This window comes from Gallus gallus, chromosome 1 (genome assembly GCF_016699485.2).
Source record: "Gallus gallus isolate bGalGal1 chromosome 1, bGalGal1.mat.broiler.GRCg7b, whole genome shotgun sequence".
Classification (NCBI taxonomy): domain Eukaryota; kingdom Metazoa; phylum Chordata; class Aves; order Galliformes; family Phasianidae; genus Gallus; species Gallus gallus.
In genome coordinates this window covers 192,247,508-192,269,246 of record NC_052532.1, presented here as the reverse complement: position 1 = coordinate 192,269,246, position 21,739 = coordinate 192,247,508, and the positions used below count along the sequence as shown (strand labels likewise).

Here is a 21,739-nt window from a genome sequence, read left to right as displayed (position 1 = left end):
AAGCATTTTTCTAGAGTGAAAATTCTGTGGTGTTATGGATATACTGGCAATGGGCACACACATAAAGCTAAAAAAATAATTTAAAAAGCCACCTTATTACTTCTACAATACATTGTAGAGCGGGACACATGAGAAATTGAGTTGCACAGCCTGTCTATGATGAGAAAGGCAAGGTAGAATGAAAAGAGATACACAAACAGGAAAAAGAAGAATCTAATATTACTATTACATGAGAAAAATAAAGGGTTTCATGCAGCAAGCTGTATTTCTCTAAGGTTGCCTCTAAAGGAGGTAAAACCCATCTACTTAATGGAAACATTGAGTCTAAGGTTCAGAGATAGTCTAGTCTTACTTTCTACGTATGATAATGACGTGGTGTCCATGACAACAGCAGGGGTTGGAACTGAATGATCTTTAAGGTTGCTTCCAACCCAAACCATTCTATGAGTCTGTAATCCAAAGACTTTCTCCTGCCATACTGGCTGATACCTCCTAAATGAACGCAGTGTACCTTTCAGATAGCTAATAGCCTTGACTTGAAGGTGTTATGAGATGGAAAACCCGCTGCAGGCACGCAGTCCTATGGATTTCACTGGTAGTAAACACAGCCCTAACTGCTTTGCTGAGCTGAGGCTGATTTATGCAAGTACTTAAGTATTTCACTTAATAATGTTTTCACTATTTGTTCCTACTTAATAGGACAATAAATTCTGTCCCTCTTAGTCTCTTTCGAGGACCCCCTACTGCCCACCCTGGGCACCTGTGCTACATGTACAAACATACTTGCTCACTCTGTTTTAATCATGCAAGAAAGGTACTACACGTCCTGTGAGTAAATCTGTCTTTCAAATCAAGTCATCAATTCAGTGGAAAGGTCTGGGTTAGAAATGGAAGTTTACAAATCACCTTAGCTGTGATTTTAGCTGTGAGGCACAATAACCTGAATGTTACAAGCAGCTTGGTGAGGAAAAAGGTCTTGGAATGATGCTCAAGTTTGTCTCAAATAACCTCACACTGCCAAAGAAAGTTTGCACTAGATGGATTTATAAAAGTAGTATAAAGAAAGCTTATAAATCATCTGAACATGACCCTGCAGGTTAACAATGGGAAAGCAAGTTCTGTTTGTGTGTAGAAATGAACACTTTTCCAAATCCATCCCTGCAACACCTAAACCTCCACATAAACTCAGAATAATGACTCAATTATGAACCATGCTACAAAATCACTAGAAATACACTGCTACCTTCTCCCTTCCCGTGGTCTTATAAACGCACTTCACAGAGTATGGAACTCGAGATGTTAATGTGGGAAAAAGGAAAAGTATGACACCAAATGTACCCTCCTATCAATGCACAACAGCTTCCCCCTCTACATTTGTGGAAGTTTTGATCAGTATAGTTTTAGCCCCAGTCAAGGAGGACTCCTTTTTGCTGTATTCCTCAGCCCAGTCAATTTTACCATATGACAAGCTTCCTAACATGACATCTACCCTGAATGATTATTGCAAAGAAGCCTTTTTTTTTTCATATCCTTTTCAAGAGCTTATTCAGTTTGCCCTATCCTTAGAAGTCACTCTCTTACAATACTTGCAAGCAATTAACCTGATTTCTTATACACATTACAGTAATTCCTCAGTGAAAACACTGTTTGCGCAATTCTCCCACTACACTCAGTCTCCTAATAGTGTTTTTTTTTTGTGTGTGTGTGTGAAAATTCATTCAATTTCATTGCTTAACCAGAGCTGCCCTGGATTTTTGGCCTAGTTCCACCCCATCTATTTAAGGTAAAGAAGCTGTTATTGCTGTGGTCTTTTATTTGTGAGCACAGTATACTCAATCCAAAAGACTAATGCCCCATAGGCTCTGATTATTTTATCTATTATAGCATTCCTCAGTATGGCATCTAAAAGCTAGCTGCATTTGGAAGTAGAAAAAAAAGCTCTTGAACGTTTTTTCCTTAGCCTCCACTTCAGATACCAGATGCAGAGTTTGAGCATGATGTCCATTTAGACAAGGAATGAAGGAATTTCACATTTTGAGACCTTTACACAAAATTGCCTTCAAAAATATGTCTTCTTGGTATTCGTGGTATCCAATGCTTCTATTCAGCTAACTTCTTATTCACTTAATATGGGACAGCACTTACAATGTTTTAATACGAACCTCATGTGACACTTCTCCTCCTCCAGTTGAGCCTAGAAAATCACAGCATTTAAACCTTGAAGGGAAAAGAGATCTAAAGGACAGGCACCTCTTTTCTTGTTTACAGCAACCTAAAGAATATTTAGTTATCTCCTAAAAATCAAAACAGAGCCTTTGGTGGCTACAAGGATTCATCAAAACCCAACACCAGAACAAGCAGTTATATGTAGACCATCAATTACATGCATAGCAATAGAACGTACTATAGCAAGCCTACGTGGCTTTAATGGGGTTATTTATTATATTGCTCTGTGCTCAGCTATAGAAGCAGAATTATTTATGTAGTTGAGCTATGGCATTTCTGCTTCCAGGCATGCCCTACATGAGCTTTACGGGAACGCATTTGTAGCGCTATTTCTGCAGACCCGAGTCTGAATATTTTACAAAGTTTAAATAAACCAAAAAACAACCCGAGTCATTGCTGACGTTACCGATTGAGCAATCATGGCCAGTCCAGTTAGGATCGCAGCTGCAGAGTCCGGTATCGGGGAGGAAGGTCCCATGACCAGAGCACTGGTCCAGACACGTGGCTCTTGGCGTCTCGCAGTTGGTTCCTCCCCAGCCAACAGAACAGTGACACTCTCCGCGCACACACACTCCTCGTCCCGAGCAGGTAGGATCCATGCAATCCACTTTGGGCAAGAAAGAAAAGGAAAGCAAAGGGAGTAAATTTCAGAAAAAGAAATGATCAGCTTGCAGTCTACAGAAGCTTGTTTCTGCAGTATCTCAAGGCTCCAAGCAGAAAGCAAATCCGCACTGCGCACAAACAGATGCTTCACGGAGATACTATCCCCAGACTGGAATAAGACGTAAATGCCCCATCTCTGGAAACATTCAAGGTCAGGCTGGTCGGGGCTCTGAGCACCTGATGGAGGTGTGGGTGTCCCTGTTCATCGCAGGGGAGTTGGACCAGATGGCCTTTAAGGGTTCCTTCCAACTCCAACAATTCAGTGATTCCAAAACACGTGAAAACTATTAAAAAATATACGATGAAATGCATTCTTTCATCCAGGCCCACAGTAATAAATGACCTTCCAAGTAAGAACAGACTAATGTCAATTAAGATCAGAATAAAAATAATATTCTCTTGTACACGTATTGCATCTCCACTTACTCTATTAGAGTACGTTAAATTACACTTACTAATGAATTCAAAGCTGAGCTCCAGCTTTCTGAGAGTGAATTTTACATAAGGACTCAGCAGAAGTTTATGTCCTGATTCAGCAAAACATACGCTTAAATTGAAGAATATGCTGAGATCTATGCAGGTTTTATAGACAGTTACATTCAATTCATGTTAAACATGTCCTCTCTTCTTTTTGGAGTAAGGATTAAAACAGAAATATTTTCTGTTGTGCATTGGTATTCTTCTATTTATTTTTGTTCAATGAGTGCATTTTTTAATGGCTTCTGTTTTTAAAGAAGAGGTGTTTTTAAAAGGAATCACAGAATCATAGAATGGCCTGGGTTGAAAAGGACCACAATGATCATCGAGTTTCAACCCCCCTGCTATGGGCAGGGTCGCCAACCACCAGACCAGGCTGCCCAGGGCCACATCCAGCCTGGCCTTGAATGCCTCCAGGGATGGGACATCCACAGCCTCCTTGGGCAACCTGTTCCAGTGCACCACCACCCTCTGTGTGAAAAAATTCCTCCTCAAGGAAGATTCCTCCCAAAGGAGATTGGAGAGAATTCATTTGGGTGCAAGGTACAGCAGCATGGACCGTATGCCCTGAGTTATGTGCTTTGTAGGCAACTGTCAGCTCCTCTACCCATGAAACAATTTCACCAGCAAGAGCATAACATGCAATGCATCAGACACCCTCCTAAAAAAGAACCAGAGGAGTTGATCACCTATTTATAAATAAAAGCATGTAGGACAGCCTAGAGCAATTCTTCCCATTGCTGGCAGTGCCCCGGGGATCAGTGACAAGCATCAGGCTGGCTTGGAGCAGGAGGAAAGCTGCTCAGATCCTGGCTCAAATGCAGAAGAGCAGAACACGGCCACTGCACACACAGCAGGTTTGCAGCTTCTATATTTCCTGCAAGAGCTAATAAGAATCCCAATGACCTGCTTAAGATCCAGAAACCTTAAAAAGAAACACAACAGCTGCTCTGATAATTCTCTGGATTCGCAAAACCTCCTTGCTCTGACAAGTAATGGCTCAGCAATTACTATCCCAAGGCATGTGAGAGCATTTTGAGTTCCCTTTGATTCCTGGAGCCCTGATCATAGCTGGAACAATTCTTGAAAATCGTAAGAGGCTGGAAAGGATGAGTCTATAAATCTCCTTCAGTGCTAGTGAGCTGGGAGCTAGGTGCCAATTTTAGCATGAGACCCTTAGAGCCCTGGCCCCGTTCTTTCTCAGCAGTAATAAGCAGGAAAAGGACTAAGAAAGGGACTAGCAGCCTCGTAGGCTCTCAGCAGATGGTTTGAACATAGGGAACAAAGATCACAGGCTAACTGACAAGAGGCTACCTCCAGGCAATTCATCATCCCCTCGGAAGGTCAATTGGGAAAAAGGTGAGTTTTACAGAGGGCTCCATCACGGGAGGCATACAATCCACCAGCCCGGCTCGAGCACAGCCGATTATAGGAGGGGAATGTGCATGTCAGAACCCCCCATTTATCATAATCCCAAGGCTATTTTTCATGTTGAAATGAGCCCTTTCAGAAAATGTCACACACAATGGCTACTTTAATCTCAGTCTCACTAGCTGTATCTCTTTAGGCTTTCTGCACCAGCACAAGGGCCCTGGGACAGGATTAGGGGCTTCTGCTTTCTTCTTCATCAATTGCTTAGTGGCTTTGGAGTACAATGTTATATTTTTAGGGAGTTCTGCTTGACAAATTTAGCTGCTCAGGAGAGAAGCCGTTGAGAGAAGCGGAGATGAGGGCAGGAGGGCAGAGCTGTCAGAATCTCCTATACTTAAAAAAAAAAAGAGAAAAAAGAAAAAAAAAAAAGAGTTTTACATATATCTGTGTTGCTGCTTGGAAAACGTCCCAAATGGTCTAATTTCTGGTTAGAAAATGCCCCATTTATAGTTCAACCTTGTGCAGAACCTTTGCCAAGAAGATAAATCATGCAGCAGGCAGGGCTAGCATCTCTTCTACACTTTTCCCCAATATGCTTCATGCTTCATTGGTCACACGAGTTATTAGGCTTTTTTTTTTGCAGTACCCAAAGAGTAACTTCTCATTTTTCACTGATTAAATTTGCTCCCCTCCCTTAACATCTTGCTGGCTTAGCCCATGCCTTATAAAATATTGGCCAATAAACTGAGGAAGGAGAAAAGAAAAACTCCTGTGAGATTGTTGGCCGGTGTTTTATAAACACTGCTGAACTTCTGTGGGGGGAAAAGAAAAGACAGAAGAAACAGTGGAATGAAAACCCATTCTAAACACTGAGTAAGGAGCGAAGCTACAAGAACGGAGAAATAATAAAACGTAATCGATGCCAGATGGTGGCTCTGAGAAGAGAAATTAAAAAGTAAAAACAATTTAAAAAAATGGAATAAATCAACTTTTTGAATAGATTTAAGTAAATATAGATTTTTATATACAAATGCATATATGTTGTGAAGATTTCCCGCATGGCGTATTACTGAGCTACCACCCCTCCTCACAACACAATACCAGTTAGGCCTGGAATATGAGAAACAAATGTAGAGTTGGGGAAGTCCAAAACAGCTCATAGGGCAAACCACGTTCTCTTTGTTCTTGGCTCTTTTTCAGGTTGTTACCTAGTGGGACTGATGCTGTCCCCTACTACAGTGACAGCATGAAACAGCAGAGTGCTATCTGACTTTTCTGCTTGAACGTGACCAGGGAAAAGAGGCTCCTGTTAGAAAAAGGGCAAATCTTACTGTGATTTACACACATGAAACATGACTTGCTGAAGGCAAAATGAGTCTTTTTTCATTTCTGTTTATTCAGTAAAGATATGATCTTGTAAATAATGAGATCTACGGAGATGTTTTAAAGGCACTTCAGCAGTCACCATCTTTGGGGCTTGCATGCCCCATGACTTCATAGAACTGTGCGTTCTTAAGGCAGAGTGCAGCATTCTCAGGAGGTGGCTTACACTTACTGAGCTGATATTGTTTTAATCTCTAGTGCTATAGACAAAGAAGCCGTGGTACATCAGAAATGTCCCGCTCCAACACACAAAATGCATGAAACGAATTGCTAGATTAGATGCCATTCCAATGTTTGAATCCAGTTCAGCCTATTTCCATTGTCCGTAAAATAAAAGCCATTTCAGAGAAATCTTTATCCCACATGCATGAGGACAACTATAAATTAATTCAAGATCTAATGATTCTTACACATGTATCAAACTGATGTCTCAATTCTACCAGGCAGTGCAGAAGCCTGATAGCTGCATTTATAGAAGCATAATTTAAACATAATTACCTTTCAGATCCTCTGCATAGAATTCTGAGAACATTTTTCTAAAGCACAGAAGAGTATTCTGTAAATCAGACACTTTTGGATGCATTTTTGTAACTGTCCAAATGCTTCGTACACTCACAAAAGTGCACACTTTCTTAGTTAGCAATAAGAAGCAGTCACAGACTGGGGAAGATAAAGGTTTATGGTGGCAGGTGCCTTCCTGCTCAAATAGACGAAAGATAAGAGCTAAAAGGCATTGCATTTCTGAGTCACAGATCTAAATGTAAATGAAAAATGTTTGGGGGCTAATGTAAGAAATATATATATATATATGTATATAAAGCTATGAAAGAGCTACTGAAATAATATCTGATTTTGAAGCAGAATTTAGTTCAAGTCCTGAGCATTTCTAAGCTTTTAAAGAACCAAAGACATTCACACACCACCATTTTGTGTATGCAAGCAACTGAAATCACTTGGCATAGCACAACAGAGAAGAAAGCATTATAAAAGTAATTACATGTTCAGATGTGTAAATGGAAATGATGCTTTAGTAAGAACATTTGAACATATGATTAGATGTTCTGGTCTTTCAACTAGATTTGTCTGTCTGAAGCTTTTGATGGCTTTTCATTGAATTATTGAACAAATATGATAGCTAACGACAAGTTATTACAACACATCATTTTTATGTTGCATCCATCTATTGTATCCATAAGGTGCCTATTACTGTTCTGCTCAAGTGCCAGTCCTATTGTGAATTGCCTCCATCCATGTAACTACGTAATGGCAATCGAAGCAAAGGCTAATTGAATGTATCTTGCAAATACCTTCTTCACAGCTCTCGCCCTTGTACCCTGGGTTGCAGATGCAGGTCCCCATGATGCACGTCCCGTGGTTACTGCAGGTGACATCGATGCACTGGTTGGTCGGGACGTCACATTCTGCTCCTTTCCAGCCACTGTGGCACAAGCACCTCCCTTTCATATACTGCCCATTCCCACTGCACAGCACCGGGCAGGATGCTGGGGAAAGATGATAGAAATCACATTAAAAACAACTGTACACAATTCTCACTTCAAAAAAGAGCACAGGAGTCCTGCATGGGATTTATATTCTTTGTACACACTCTTTCAGTGGGGTATGTTGTTCTTTCCTTTGCCAAAACCAATTATTTTACAGGGAAGACACCCAGCTGTCAACTGCATTCTCTTATGAATGTTTAAAACAAACAGTGCTCTTGAGTTAGAGCATCTCTTTGCTTTGTGTCTACGATACTTGTTTCACTAACTAACCTCAGACCTTTCTTGCATTCTGACTTCCCTACACGCTGGTGTCTCCTTTGGCAGCACCACTGACCTTAAATTGCTTATCGCTGTTTCTGACTTGCTGCCAGCCTTCGTATTTGCCTCGACACAGACTCTGCTGCAGATCTTAGCTGTACACCAATCACCCCCCTGCTTTGCTGTTTTAATTCTCAGCTTTACAGTTTTCACTTTCTTTGCTCAGAGTCCAGAATGCCACGTTGATACCATTTCCCTGATTTAGCTCAAGTCATATCATCAGCTGTAACTCCAGCCCACTTTTATGACCTCTGCTGGACTCCATTCATCATCTCACACAATGCCTCTTGACTTTCCAAGCTCTCTGTAACAAAAGTTTTCAAATATTAACTCTGATATTGAGAGGGAACCTCCTGGATTCCAGCTGCTGTCCAGTGCTGTTCAAGGGGAGAAAAGGAAGACAACAAGCTCAAGCTGTGGCACGGTGGATTCCAGAATTGAGCATTATTTGAATTAACTTTGGAAAAAGTCAGGCAGGGGAGGGTGGGATGAACTGCAAGATTCAGAGCTGGCCTCCCCATGGAAGAAGGTATCAGGGACCAAACCTCAGCATCCATGACCTCAGCTTTGGTAACTGCTATTCTCTAGGCTTCCTTTGACTCCTCTCTGAACGTCTTTGCTCCTTTTCCCCTTCTCTACAGCTGCAACCTTTGCCTCCTCTTGTCTTTTGTTCTGATTTGTCCATGGAAGCTGCCCTCAGAAGCAATACCTTTCTGTCTACTGTCCCTTGAAATTCTGTCTTGCTTAAGTTCTGTTCTCAATTGCTTTCAGTGAAACTCACCTGAAAGGACATATACTCAATTCAGATTTCTCTCCTTCATTGTTGCACATCATCCTTATGTGAGAGCAGCTGGGCTTCTCATCTGCCCCTCACGAAAGCAATTAATGAAGATTTTTGTGCAGCATAAATATCAGAGGAATAGTCCCATCTACTGCTTAATTCACCTGTGTAAGGCATGTGATGAATTCAACACACTTCTTTTGCTTTGCTCCTGGCTCTGAGTACATGCAGAAAGAGCTATGAACATGGTTAAGGGAAATACTCCTCTCTTCCCTTACTACCTCTTCACATAGTAGCTGTGCGATGCCCATCCAGTGTTGTTTTCATTTATCATTATAGACAAGTCTGAGTCTTACAGAATTATAGTGCACTCTGTACAATACAAAGCATTATCAGTTCTGACTGTTAAACTGGTTTGAAATGCAGTGAACTATAATAAAAGAAACGTAGAAGAGAAAGGAATTTGACAACTGTTATTACTAAGGAGTCCTCTGTTCACTTTAAAGAAAGCACACTGCAGTGGTGTGCATCATTTGCAAGGAGAACACAAGGCGATATAATATACAATATAAGACATAAGTTGTTTAAGATACACTGTGTTATATATATGCTTCACAGCAAACTCACTCAGTAATTTCACTTTTCAGCTAGGCTGATGAAATTTTTCCCCCTCCTATCTCAAATTTCAAATGCTCAGTAATAGAGCCTGCTCTTTCAAGGCACTGGAAGAGAATCCTTAGCAGCTCTTTGCCACAAGAAGAAAGAATAATTGCCTTTAACCTGTGAGAGACTGCTGAAAAAGACATATTTTCTGACAGGACAGCTGATCACTCAGTACAAGATCAAATAAATTGCTGGCCATCTGCAATAAGACTGGAGAATACCTTCAGCATAAGCTGGAAAGTGCTGTGCCAATGTTAAGGCAATGGGAAGAAGAAGAGCTCCTTTGTAGCATGCCATAATGAATAAAGACAAAGAAGGATTCTGGATTTCTTTCCACCGCTACTTGCGTAACTCTTTTCCATACCTAATAATATATAAATAATTTGATCACTCCGATTCCATTCCAACAGATATCTTAGGTGGCCAAATCACAGTAATTCTCTAGTGTGGTAGCAGCAGCCCAAATACACATCACTGTAAATTCAGCATCATAGAGCAAGATTATTCATTTATTTATTTTACTCCATAGATAGTGTGAAAAATGCCTTCTTCATGTTAAAGGAGGCCTTCAAAAGGCCCATGAAAACATCACTGGTGATTTGCTCTCACTTATGTTGTTTAAAATAATTAGTTAAAGATACAGTTGTATTGTTTACCAATTATGTAATTGGTTAATAATATAATTATATATATTTCTGTTCCAAATTTTCCCACTGAGTTGGGAGGTGAACTGCAAGGTTGAATGGGAACAAAGGAGCCCAGGAAATCTGTGACCTAGAAATCCTGGCATGGGCAGAGAACTTAAGAATTATTGCTCTATCCAGGAACTGACACACAGCTGCAAACAGATCCTGTAGCAGCCCTGCATATGCTGCAGTTGCTGTCCTTGAAGAGATGTTTAGGTCAAAAGCAGCATCTTGTGTTCCCTTGAAAATCAAAATAAACCCAACGTTGGGACCTTTGTATATTAAGCTCACGGCAAGCTCTCTTTGAATAAGCCTTCAGGGTGGGAATGCACACGCAAATTGCATTTTGACACTCCAAGTATTTGTCTGTCTTCATAAAGGCAGACAGTAACCTGTGATAGGAGCCCAGATCGATCAGGTGTGTTCATATCAGCCAGAGAAAGCAACCATGTGAAATGGGAGACACTGGTGTGGCTCAACTGGAGTCCGGGGAAACCAAGAAAGGAGGAAAGCTCCCCTGATTCAGGCTAAAAGTTTACATATTATGCCTGACAATGAGGGAGCTTTTCATTCTGCCCTGACTCTGCAGGGAGCCTTCGGGGAACAAACCCCGAACTTCTGCCCTTAGCTGAAGTCAGGAGGTGCGAGAGAGATGGCAAAACTCCTTTTGTCTCCAGCTGCATGGACTTAAAAAGGAGCTTGGAAATGCAAACCAAGCCCAACCTGAGTCAGCAAGAAGTCTGACACCAGAGCTCTTGGGGATGCAGACAGCCACATCCATCTTACTGGGCCGCGGCCTCCGAGACACCACGGAGGTTCAGCCGGGGCCCAGCCTGCAGGCCTTATCTCCTGGCTGGGCTGCAGGGACGTGGCCCCCAGCCTCACACAGGCACAGCAGACCTCAGTGGGAGTGGGAGCGGATGCGGGGTTGGACAGAGTTTAGATTTCTCTCTTGGGAAGGAGCCCAGCCTGCTTCCCAGACAAAGCAATGGGCTGGGGTGAAGGCCTGACCTGCTGCCTTAGCACAGCTCCTTGTGTGGGCATTGACTTTTTGCATTATCCCCCCCATACACTGAATTATAAATCTGCGCTGCGTCTGTTCAACTGTTCCAGCCAAAAAAAGACCTTGCAAAGACTGAAGCACAGCATTCTGGCATTTTCCACGTGTGATGTTCAGATTTCTCTGTCTGTAACATGTTCTTACTGAAAGCGATTCAGTTTGTTTTTTAAATGTTTAACTAACCCCAAAATTTCAGGTCAAGTGAAAATCCTTCCAAAACGATTTATTAAAAAATACTTTTCACTTGAGAAGAAAAGTGTATTGTACTGTTTGCTGGGTAAGTCTCCTTCCCAAAGCATCCCAGTATTTCCACTTTTGGCCGAAGTACCCAGCCCTGCCTCCCATTGCTCTGCTCCCTCCCTTGTTCCCTGCAGCTATCAGACATAGCTGAGGCCATTCTGCAAGCCCTGCAACAATGAAAAATGTGCCGACGTTGTCTACAATCAGTGTCTTAAAACAAAGTATTTAAATGGTGCACCATACAGTGATGGAGAAGTCTGCCACATAAACAGAAATGCCACATTTTTAAGTCGTGTTTTCTAAAGTAATTCCCAAAGGGAAAATTCCTCTTGTGACATTTTGCCTGTCCATGCACACAGACAGGAGGTCACATTGTTGCTAAGGCCACAGCAATCACGACAAATAACAAAAAAACCCACAGATCTGACCTGGTTCCATTCTCCTGCAGCAGCCCCAGGCTTGGAAATGTGCAATTGGCAAAGTGCATAGGCATGAAGGTAACTTTGACGAAGAAAAAAATAACAGGAGGAGAGAAGCAAGAGTTAATCAAGAAATTCCTACCTCTACCACAGTCAGGGCCCAAAAAGCCAAGGAAGCAATGGCAAGTTCCAGACACGCAGTCTCCATTCCCATAGCAATTACTGGGACAATTATCCACTGATTCTGGAAAGAAACAAAAGTTAGATTAGGCAAGAAAACACCACTGAGTTTGGTAGGGTTCTGGATGGCAGGACAGCTGAAACCTCTAAACAACCATTGCAGCTGGGAATAGAAGCATCAGCCTTGAGCTGCTGTAATGGGAGCTCATCCATTCACAGCAACGGATGGTTCAGCATCTCACATCAGTGCCTATGGACTGCAAACCCTATGACCAAAACCACAGCCACTCAGCACCCACCAAATTTTTTCCTCAATCAGGACCTGAGAACTTTTCACCCTGCTTGTTTTTCGGACCATTTTCCCTTGCTGAAGGTACTGGAGAGAAACAATAAACACAGTTTATGTCCTGGCAGAACGTGCATTTTTGGTCTGATATTGTTGAGTGGAAAAAGTGAAATGGGGCATTTCTTTGCACCCAACACAGGTAATTTATGAAAGACATATTCCCCTATGAAGTTCACTGATGGCAGCCACTTGGTTCATCCTGTCTGCTTGCTATTGATGGATTATTTCTACAATATTATACAAACAGCCTGAAGTGCTGGAGCTAACATTCTATCTCAGTGGAACGCGAATGGGACTGCTTCACTCTTTCTTCTGTTTCTAGTTAGCATCTTAAATTCCCTGACTTTGGAAAAACAGAGGCTATTCATCTTCCATGGAAAGTTAACAGGTAAGCAAAACAATATCTTACTGTGAGGACAGTTTAGAATATTTGGGCTAAAACTTATCTTTCTTTTTTTAAAAAAAGAAAGACATCTTTTGGTAAACATCACTTCTCAAAAAGAATGAAAATCATTTTCTTGACTAAACCGTAAGCAAGCAGTGAGTAAATGCCATAGGGCCTTGGAAGGATGATGGAACACTGTAGTTCATTCCACACTATTATTTCACATTTTCTCTGGGGGGGATGCATATCCGATTAAAACTGTATTCAGTTATACAGGAGGGACAGCAGTGGTGCATCTATCATGCAGCAGGGTGGAAATCTTCGCTATGTGAGTAATGACTGCAGTTTCCCAGTGCACTTCGTGAGGCTTTGTGGTAGCAAAGATACTGGTGAACTTCCTTTGGGTGTAAGTGAAAAGAAACAGCTGCAATAGAGATGTGCAGATTAGCCTCTAATTGGGAATGAAAGGAAGGCTGTTTCTGAATGGGTGTTCTCTGAACAACACAGGTTTCTGAGGGACGTTTTAAAGGACGTACTATAATTTAATCATTCATAGAATCATAGAATCATAGAATCGCTAAGGTTGGAAAAGACCCACAGGATCATCCAGTCCAACCATTCGCCCTTCACCAATGGTTCCCGCTAAACCATGTCCCTCAGCACAACATCCAAACGCTCTTTGAACACCACCAGGCTTGGTGACTCCACCACCTCTCTGGGCAGCCCATTCCAGTGCCTGGCCACCCTTTCAGAAGTTGAGTTCAAGCTGGGCTTTTGCCTTTCTAATTTTCTCCCTGCACATCTTAACAACTTCTTTGTATTCTTTCCGGGTTGCCCGTCCCTTCTTCCACAGGAGGTAGATTCTCTTTTTCTCCTGGAGCCTCAAGAATAGTTCCCTATTCATCCACGCCAGTCTTCTTCCCTGCCAGCTCATTTTGCGGCTCAGGGGGACAGCCTACTCCTGCACCTTCAAGACTTCCTTCTTAAAGAGCAACAAGCCATCTTGTACCCCTTTACTCTCTAAGACTGAACCCCAGGGGACTCCCCCTACTATTCTCCTGAAAGTCTGCCCTCTGGAAGTCAAAAAAGGCAACAGCAGGCTTAAATAATGAAAACTGTTTCAAGCATTTGTGCTTTAAGTCTTGGCAGAAGGCTTTGCACAAGCAGACATCTCCATGCAGCAAGGCAGGCACGAGAAAGTGCCGCCAGTTTTCTAGAGCTTTGGTTAAGCTCACATTTGCTGTACGGTGTACAGAAACACAATCCCAGCATGTAGCCAACATGTTGGGATTGATCTGCCACCTTTATCCCAGTCGTAGAGCAGCTGCTGCATTTCCTACAGTAAACAAGCAGCAGCTCCAAACTTGTTTTTTTTTTACAGTTAGTCAAGTGTAACATCTCTCAACAGCAGGTATAGACACAAATTAAAAGATAACATAAGCCTGTACATGTATGATCTTCAGAACTTTGTGATACTTTAATTTCACTGCTGAAAACTAAACGTGATTTTTGCTTTAGGCCTTTTTTTTTTTTCTTTTTAAAGCCTTTTTGCCTGTTTCTCAAGAAACGTATCCAGAAATGTAGAAAGCAAAATTACATACTGATGCACACACACATGCTTACACAAATAGGGAACGTATGGACTGTGAGCACTGAGGAGCAAGATAATGAGATGGGCAAGCAGATTTAACAGCTGTGGCTGATAGAGCCGATCCTTTTCTCCCAAAATGTGAATTGTTTTTTTCCTGCCTGAAAACTGGGAGCGGGAGCAGGACTGTGTTATTCTGCAGTCGTGCAGTACTTGGCTGGGAAAACCTCACCATCACGCTGTCATTCTGGGCTGGGGTCTGCAAGCTGTAGGAACACCGTGGTGAGGTTACGTGTGCCTGACCTCTGAAGTCAGTGGGGATACCCGTGTCAGTGCTTGATGCAGGACAGACTCCCCGTGTCATGACAACACCTATGCTATATTGAAAACTCCAGTTTTTTTCAAGCTCTTGCTTTAAAGGATTAAAATGAGACCTTGAAAAGAAGTGAAGTACCTACAGTTTTTTCTTGGTGTATGTATGTAAAATAATAGTATTTATGCAAAATAATATAAAAAACAAATTAAAGAAACATCTGAAAAGTAAAGCAGCATTTAATATGGCAGTTGTTCCAGTGGCTAAAGGGTAATCTTTGTCACTGGAAATAATACTTTCCATTGTATTGCATTTCCATTGTGGTTCAGTCAACGTACTTGCTGTACTTGCAATGCCTACAGTAGGACATGACTGGAAAGACTCAGAATACCAATCAGATGTCTACTGTAGGGTAAACCCAATGACTCATTCAACAGAGTAGCTATGTATAACAGGATCTTAAAGCTCAGAATTACCAAAGAAATGTAGCCTATTTAGCTAAATATATTTTCCTGACTCCTAAGGCAAATTCATTTGATGAACTTCACTTGTGAGTTGTGCCCCTCTCCACCCCTGACAAGATGTATCATAGAATCATAGAATTGCAAGGTTGGAAAGGACCTACAAGATTATGTTATCACTGACATCAAGATTTGGTCAAATCTCATCCACAGAGACCAACACTAATGCTTTACAAAAATTATTCACAAACATTTAGTGGCTCATCTACAGCTCTGGCATTTAACTTTGAAAGGCTGCATGGTATGCACATACATGATATCTCACTGACTCCTGAATCCTCGATTTTCCAGGCTGTTCTCTGCAAGTATGCCCTAATTGCATCATGCCATACTGCGACCTACCCAAAAGGATTAAAAACAGGTGAAAGAAACCCACTGTAACTTCTTCACTGAAGCACCCTGGTAACTTTTAATCATGCCTCGATCACCCTACACTATTAATCATAGAATCATAAAGGTTGGAAAAGACCACTAAGACCATCAAGTCCAACCGTCAACTCATCATGATATGATAGAGAGGCTCTTAAAAACCCCTCATCCTACTTCTCCACAGTCTCCGAGCATTTTGGTAGCATTTCCAGTAAGCTCTAATTTTGTGTACACCCACTTTGCCCTGGAATAACCTGACTGACAGGGACAAAATGAACTGAAGAGGAAAAGAAATTCTCCCCATCCTGTGGCTGGAGCACTTTGTTTGCAGCTAAGAATACTAACTTCCCTGGCGTGACTCAGGGCAATTAAGGTCTTTGTACACTTGCATAAGTTGTACATTTCTGAGAAGAAACTCAAAAAAGTGATGAAGATGCATGCAGTATATTCTTGTACCAAAGCTGCTACAGCACCTTAAAAGGTATTGCCAAAAAGGAAGCGTTAAACGAACCTGCCTTTTTCTCACTGACTGCGGAACAAACGAGAGCAAACATGGCTTATGAGCAAAAAGTCTGTAAAATTCTGAGCATGCTTCTATTTATATTCTTAGATATGATCACAAGTTGGAGTTTCTTTCCACTTCGAACACTGCAGGCATTAGTAAATCATGGTCACTAAAGATCTGATAAAAACCTCTGTCTTCAGCCCAAGACTGAATTTAGTCTTAGATGGAGAGCTGCCTTGCTTTTCTGGCCCTTCTGATATGCACACACACATACATGCACGCATATACACTGTTCCAATACCTCACTTTCAAATTAAATGGGATGTTATGGGTGATTTAGCTAGAGAACTGAGCTGGGGGAACCCTAGAAAGCATAAAGAGGCAAATGGACAAAGTAAGGTATTTTGTGCAGATGCAAGGACTTAGCTAAGATTATTTATTTAATGGGGCATAGATGATAGATGAGAGTGAACTTAGATTCCACAGAGCCTCTAAGTTAGAGGCACAAAGCTACTATCTGGAAGAATGTCTTTTAAGTACAAGCAAAGTCAACGTACCTACCAATGAATACCAGTGAAAAACCACCAATCAATAATTAAGCCCTGCAATGGCCAACCTCTAGTTTCTACTTTACATCTTATTCTGTAAGCTGTTACGAGTAACTATATTGATATTTTCCAATCCATACAAAACTCCATGTGGCATTTTATGAATGGCACCATGGGAATTGCTTCATAGAATCATGACAATGATTTGTTTTGTTCTTAAGAGTTAAAGTTCACTGTGAGACCACGACAGTCCTTTCTTAGAAGGAGATATATGTTCCCTGTTTTCAGTCTGACTCCCACAGCTTTCTCTTGGGTTCCAAATCTCTGAAATAATCTGATTGTCACCAGCTGGGAAGGGCAAGGATTATAAATTGGAAGGTCAGACACGCATGATGCTTTCACATGATTGTGCTATAATGCCCAAATAGAAGTTTGAAAATGCAGCTTCCTTGCCATCTTCCAACAACAAACAGCAGGAGGAGCAAACCTCCTGGAAGCAAGTAACTCACACTGGGGATAGATGAGCAAAACTCAAGGCGGTGTGGCTTCAGATGGAGACTGCAGAAGCTTGTGTATGGAAGTAATTGTCCTGCCAGCTTCTAAATCTAATTAGCAACTGAAAAAAAAAACCAAGTCATATCCTGAATAAATATTGTAAATATGCAAACCTCTGCTGAGAGGAGGAGTGAGTGACATAATGAGACATGCTACCAGACCTACACTGTCTCATTCTGTAGAACAGTCCCGTCTGAGGTACACAGGTATTCCTTACCCCTGCCCAGCCTACCTCACTACAGAGAAGTAAGACATACAAAAGTGTTGCCAGGTTAATAGAAATGAGAGATGGAAGGGGTGACAGCAGGCAGGGAGGGCATTGTCCTCCTCTGCTCTGCCCTTGTGAGGCCCCATCTGGAGTAATACATCCTGGCCTGGGGCTCCAAGCACAAGAAGGATATGGAGCTGTTGGAACAGGTTCAGAAGTGGCCACAAAGATGCTCAGACAGCTGGAGCACCTCTCAGATGGAGAAAGGTTGAGGGAACTGGGATTGTTTAGCTTGGAGAAGAGAAGGCTCCAGGGAGACCTCACTGTGGCATTCCAGTACTTGAAGGGAGCGTATAAACAGGAGGGGCAGTGACTTTTTACATGGCCTGATAGTGACAGGACAAGGGAATTGGGTTTAAACCAGAAGAGGGGAAATCTAGGCTAGATGTTATGTAGAAATTCTTTACTTAGAGGATGGTGAGGCCCTGGCACTGCTGCCCAGAGAGCTATGGGTGCCCCAGCCTCGGAGGTGCCCAAGGCCAGGCTGGATGGGGCTCTGTGGGCTTGTGGGAGGCAGCCAGCTCATGGTAGGGGTTGGAACTGGATTGGCTTTAAGGTCCCTTTCAACCTAAGCCATTCTATGAGTCTATGATTCAGCGGCTTGGTAAGTGTGAAACAGATTTCTCCAAGTGAAAAACCATTCTGAAGTACTCTTTAAGGAGCTTTAATTACAAAAGAGGAAAACAGATCATTGTCTGGAGAAAACCAGCATGCACCACACTGTCTTATGGCTGCTGAGAATTCTTTGGGATATTTGCTGCTTTCTCTGGGTATATTTTTTGGGGGGATGAGTAATCCCACAGCTGGTAGATCTTAAGGTAAACTTGGCTGAAATATTTACCTCACTGCTTGCTTTCCCAGTGACTTACCCTGTGAGAAGCTATAAACTGGCATGATGCTGCCCATACCCACAATTAGATTTCACATTATACTATCTGTCACTGAATGATATCAATGAGCTCAGTAGGAAATTGCTAATTGTTACCATTCCCATGTATTCAGGCTGGTAATCACAGACAAATGCACCACGTGCTTCATATCACAAACTCGTGGCAGCGACAGAGCTCCCAGGATAATGGTATGGCTTGCCATTACCTACGTGAATTAATGGGATCCATGTGAAATACAATAAACATATTAAGAAGACAGACAAATGGTTGGTCTCTTGATGGACTTCTCTTTTAGACACTTGCCATGCTTGCCAGTCAGTGACATGGGCACGTTAACAGATACCCGCCTTATTTATTTACTATGCAAGACTCAACTTAATAGCTTGTTTCTGTATCTTTGGGTCAGAGGCCAAGGCAGATGTTTGCCTGACACCAAATCCTATTAGAGGCTGCAGTAACACAATTGTGTGTTAAAGCTAAATATTTTATAGCCTACATTTGCCACCAAGCATCATCATTCCCTAGGCATTTAGAGGCAACTATCTATTGGCAAAGAAAAAACAGTTATCTGGCTGGCAATTGAAGACAGTAGCTTTCCTGGGAGTTAATAAGCAACAGGACAGCTTTCTAAGACCTGATTAAATGCCATTCAGTGCGGTGTGGTTGTCTGAATTCAAACATAACCACTTCCTTTGATAGCCTCAAGGAGCTGATCTGGGACTGGCACCATTTGGTGGCAAAAGCGTGGAGGAACAGCACTACAGTAAAGAAATTGTACTTTAATGAATTGGTGGTAATAGCAGCCTCTGAAATAGAGGTTCAAAGAATAAGCAACTGGCTTTGCTAATGAGAATGCAAAATATGAAAAGTGAGATGAAAATAAAAGAGGAAGGTTTTTGGTTTTTTTTTATTTATGTGTTATTTATGCTGTTTGGCCTCTTCTGTGAGTAGCCTACTCTACCTCTGCACGAGAAATTGCCTCAAAATCTTTTGCTGTGCGCTGGTGACAAAACAAATGAAGCTGCAGGGCCTGAAAGAAGTTGCCATAACTACAAAATAAAAAGCCTTTCCTTATAACCTCTCACCCTTGCACAAATGCATTAATTTTTTAAAAGGAAGTAAATAAGAATAATAAAAAAAACTATTTCTGGACAAATATTTAGAGAATTGTTGTATCATATAAATATATAAAGACAGAAATAGTTCCTGGCTGTCCACTGGCCTATTCTTTGCCTCATCATGTTCCCCCAGCTAAGGAAGATGCGTTGCAATGCAGGTGGAGCAGGGCAGCAGGTAATTAGACCCCTTGGCTCCTATCTAACCTTGAAATCCCCTGTGTGAGCCTCAGCAGCGCAAAGGGGCCATGAGAAGAGCACAGCATCCCTCTCACGCTGCAATGAATTACATCTCATGGGAGGGCAAAGGACTCTGCATCACTTCACCTTACTCTGTGCTGCTGCACCAGCTCAGCTTTAGCAAGCCACACACTACTTTGCTTAGACCCAGTGCTTGTCCAGGATAAAGCTGTCACCTCCAAGCTCACTGCAATAATGTCTCTCCTTCACAAAAATGCCCCCTGTCACTGCCCTGACTGTATTAGCAGTAATTTGAATAGGAAGTCAGGCAGTATAACATGAAAGGCAAAGATTCTGAAGCTCTGTGAACACAAGCTAGCATTTAATTTACTTCCCAGTTGCAGAGCTTGCAGCCTTGTTTATTTTCCAAAGAAATGATGCTACTCGATTGGATTTCACTGCAGGGTAGGTAGGACTCTAAGCCCAGAGAACTGTCACCTGCTCTTGTAATCGTGATAACAATGCCAAGAGAGACGTGGAGGTGAGAGGGGATAAAACACACTTCAGATATGAGAAACATCAGCCTTGACATTTTGAGCCAAATAAAAAAAATAAAAAAATAAGGAAGAAAAAAAAAATAAGGCTCTGAAAACAAAGGAAATGTGAAAATGCTGGGTCTGGTGTGCTCTTGCTCCACCTCTTCCTCTCTGAGCAGAAACGTGCAAGGACTGATTCCTTCTTATGGCGCATCCTCACCTGCTGAGATTTCGATTTTTTCGCTTCATTTGTGTTTTATAGGGCTTTTATATTTCTAGCTCAAGTAATCCACACCTGGCAGCCAGGGATGTGATAGTCTTGACAGCATCATGGAAACTCACTCATTATTTTTGAGTGCTCTTTCACAGTTTCCTCTTCTGTAGGGCACCTAGTGCGATGCTGATACTGCTAATGCCACTTGATGTTGTGCCAGGTTTTGACTATTTTTTTTCTTCTCCTGAAGGCAGGGAGGTCTGTTTTAATTAAAGGTCCATGCAGATAACCCTGTTTTGCTCTCACATCCCAGTGGAACTCTAACCTCCACGTGGAGGAACATCAGGATGCTAAATTAGGAGAAGAGCAACAGGCAGGCAGTGCTTTTACACAGCTCCTTAAGTCAATCCAGGCTCTGGAAAGTCAGTGAAGTACAATAATCACAATATCCAATAGCACATTATTCTCCCCCTATCACTTAAAAAAAAAAGGCATTTCCAATAGCAGATACCATACATCTCCATCAGAGCACAGTGTAAACCTCACCAGCAGTGCCTCTGGAGTCTGGGTTGTTTTAAAAGGTGATGGTGAAGCACTAAAAGTCTGGCATTCAGCATCACTTTGGGTCGTTTACTGAAACCATCAAGATCTGCTGACTCTGCCAAATTTGACAGTACATCATGTGAGTACAATTTCCCTTGAGATGTCTGTATTTCTGTTTCTATGGCCTGGCTTGAGACATCCATCCAGGTACTCCAATGGCCCCACCACAATAACATCAGTCCTTCTCACACTATTTCAGACACATTCAACTCCAAACCCAGCTGCAAGTGGACTATTTTTGAACTTCTGTTCTGCAGAAAGTGGGACCAAGTGGGAATAGTGTGGGGAGTAAATAATGAGCAGAACAAGCCTGCTCGCTTCAGAAGCCCATACCACATTTGGTCTGAATTTGGTTTCCCCTTGGAGAGAGAGCTTTATCTCACTGGTTCATTCCTTTCTCTTACTGCTTCCTTTTTAAGAAATCTTTCCAGTGCAGAATGCCTTACAATATAAAGCTATCAGATGGTTGAAAGCATAAGGTGTAATGGGATTTCAAAAGCACTTGGGCATCGCTCTATGTATACTACCATTTAAGTTAATGGGAAAATCTCCTTTGACTTCACTGGGATCAGAATAAAGGCACCTCTTAAAAAAGCCCACTAATCTATTCCTGCAGTTCGTAGTGATATACAGAGAACACTGTTTTCCTCCCTGAGAATGTGAGCAACGCTAAAAGCACGAAAGGAGCAATGAAATGAAGTTCTCACAGAATTGCCTATTGACTATCTTAAAAAAAAAACCCTTTCTTTTTAGTCACCTGAAATGTGTCACAGGTTAGAAGTTAGTTGGGGAAAAATGCCAATGGATGATTTTCAAGAGACCAGCCCTTGGACT

General features: G+C 41.9%; 1 protein-coding gene across 21 annotated transcripts in view; it reads right to left on the bottom strand.

Annotated features, from left to right (window-relative positions):
- TENM4 (teneurin transmembrane protein 4) overlaps positions 1 to 21,739 on the bottom strand; it is a 645,160-nt gene that overhangs the window by 137,111 nt on the left and 486,310 nt on the right. For all 21 annotated transcript variants that reach the window (XM_046902783.1, XM_040646792.2, XM_040646975.2 and 18 more), the window contains 3 exons: positions 11,932 to 12,033; positions 7,428 to 7,622; positions 2,633 to 2,833 (listed from right to left, as the gene is read on the bottom strand). In XM_046902783.1, coding sequence (XP_046758739.1) covers positions 2,633 to 2,833; positions 7,428 to 7,622; positions 11,932 to 12,033 — 498 coding nt within the window. The remainder of the gene's footprint in view (positions 1 to 2,632; positions 2,834 to 7,427; positions 7,623 to 11,931; positions 12,034 to 21,739) is intronic.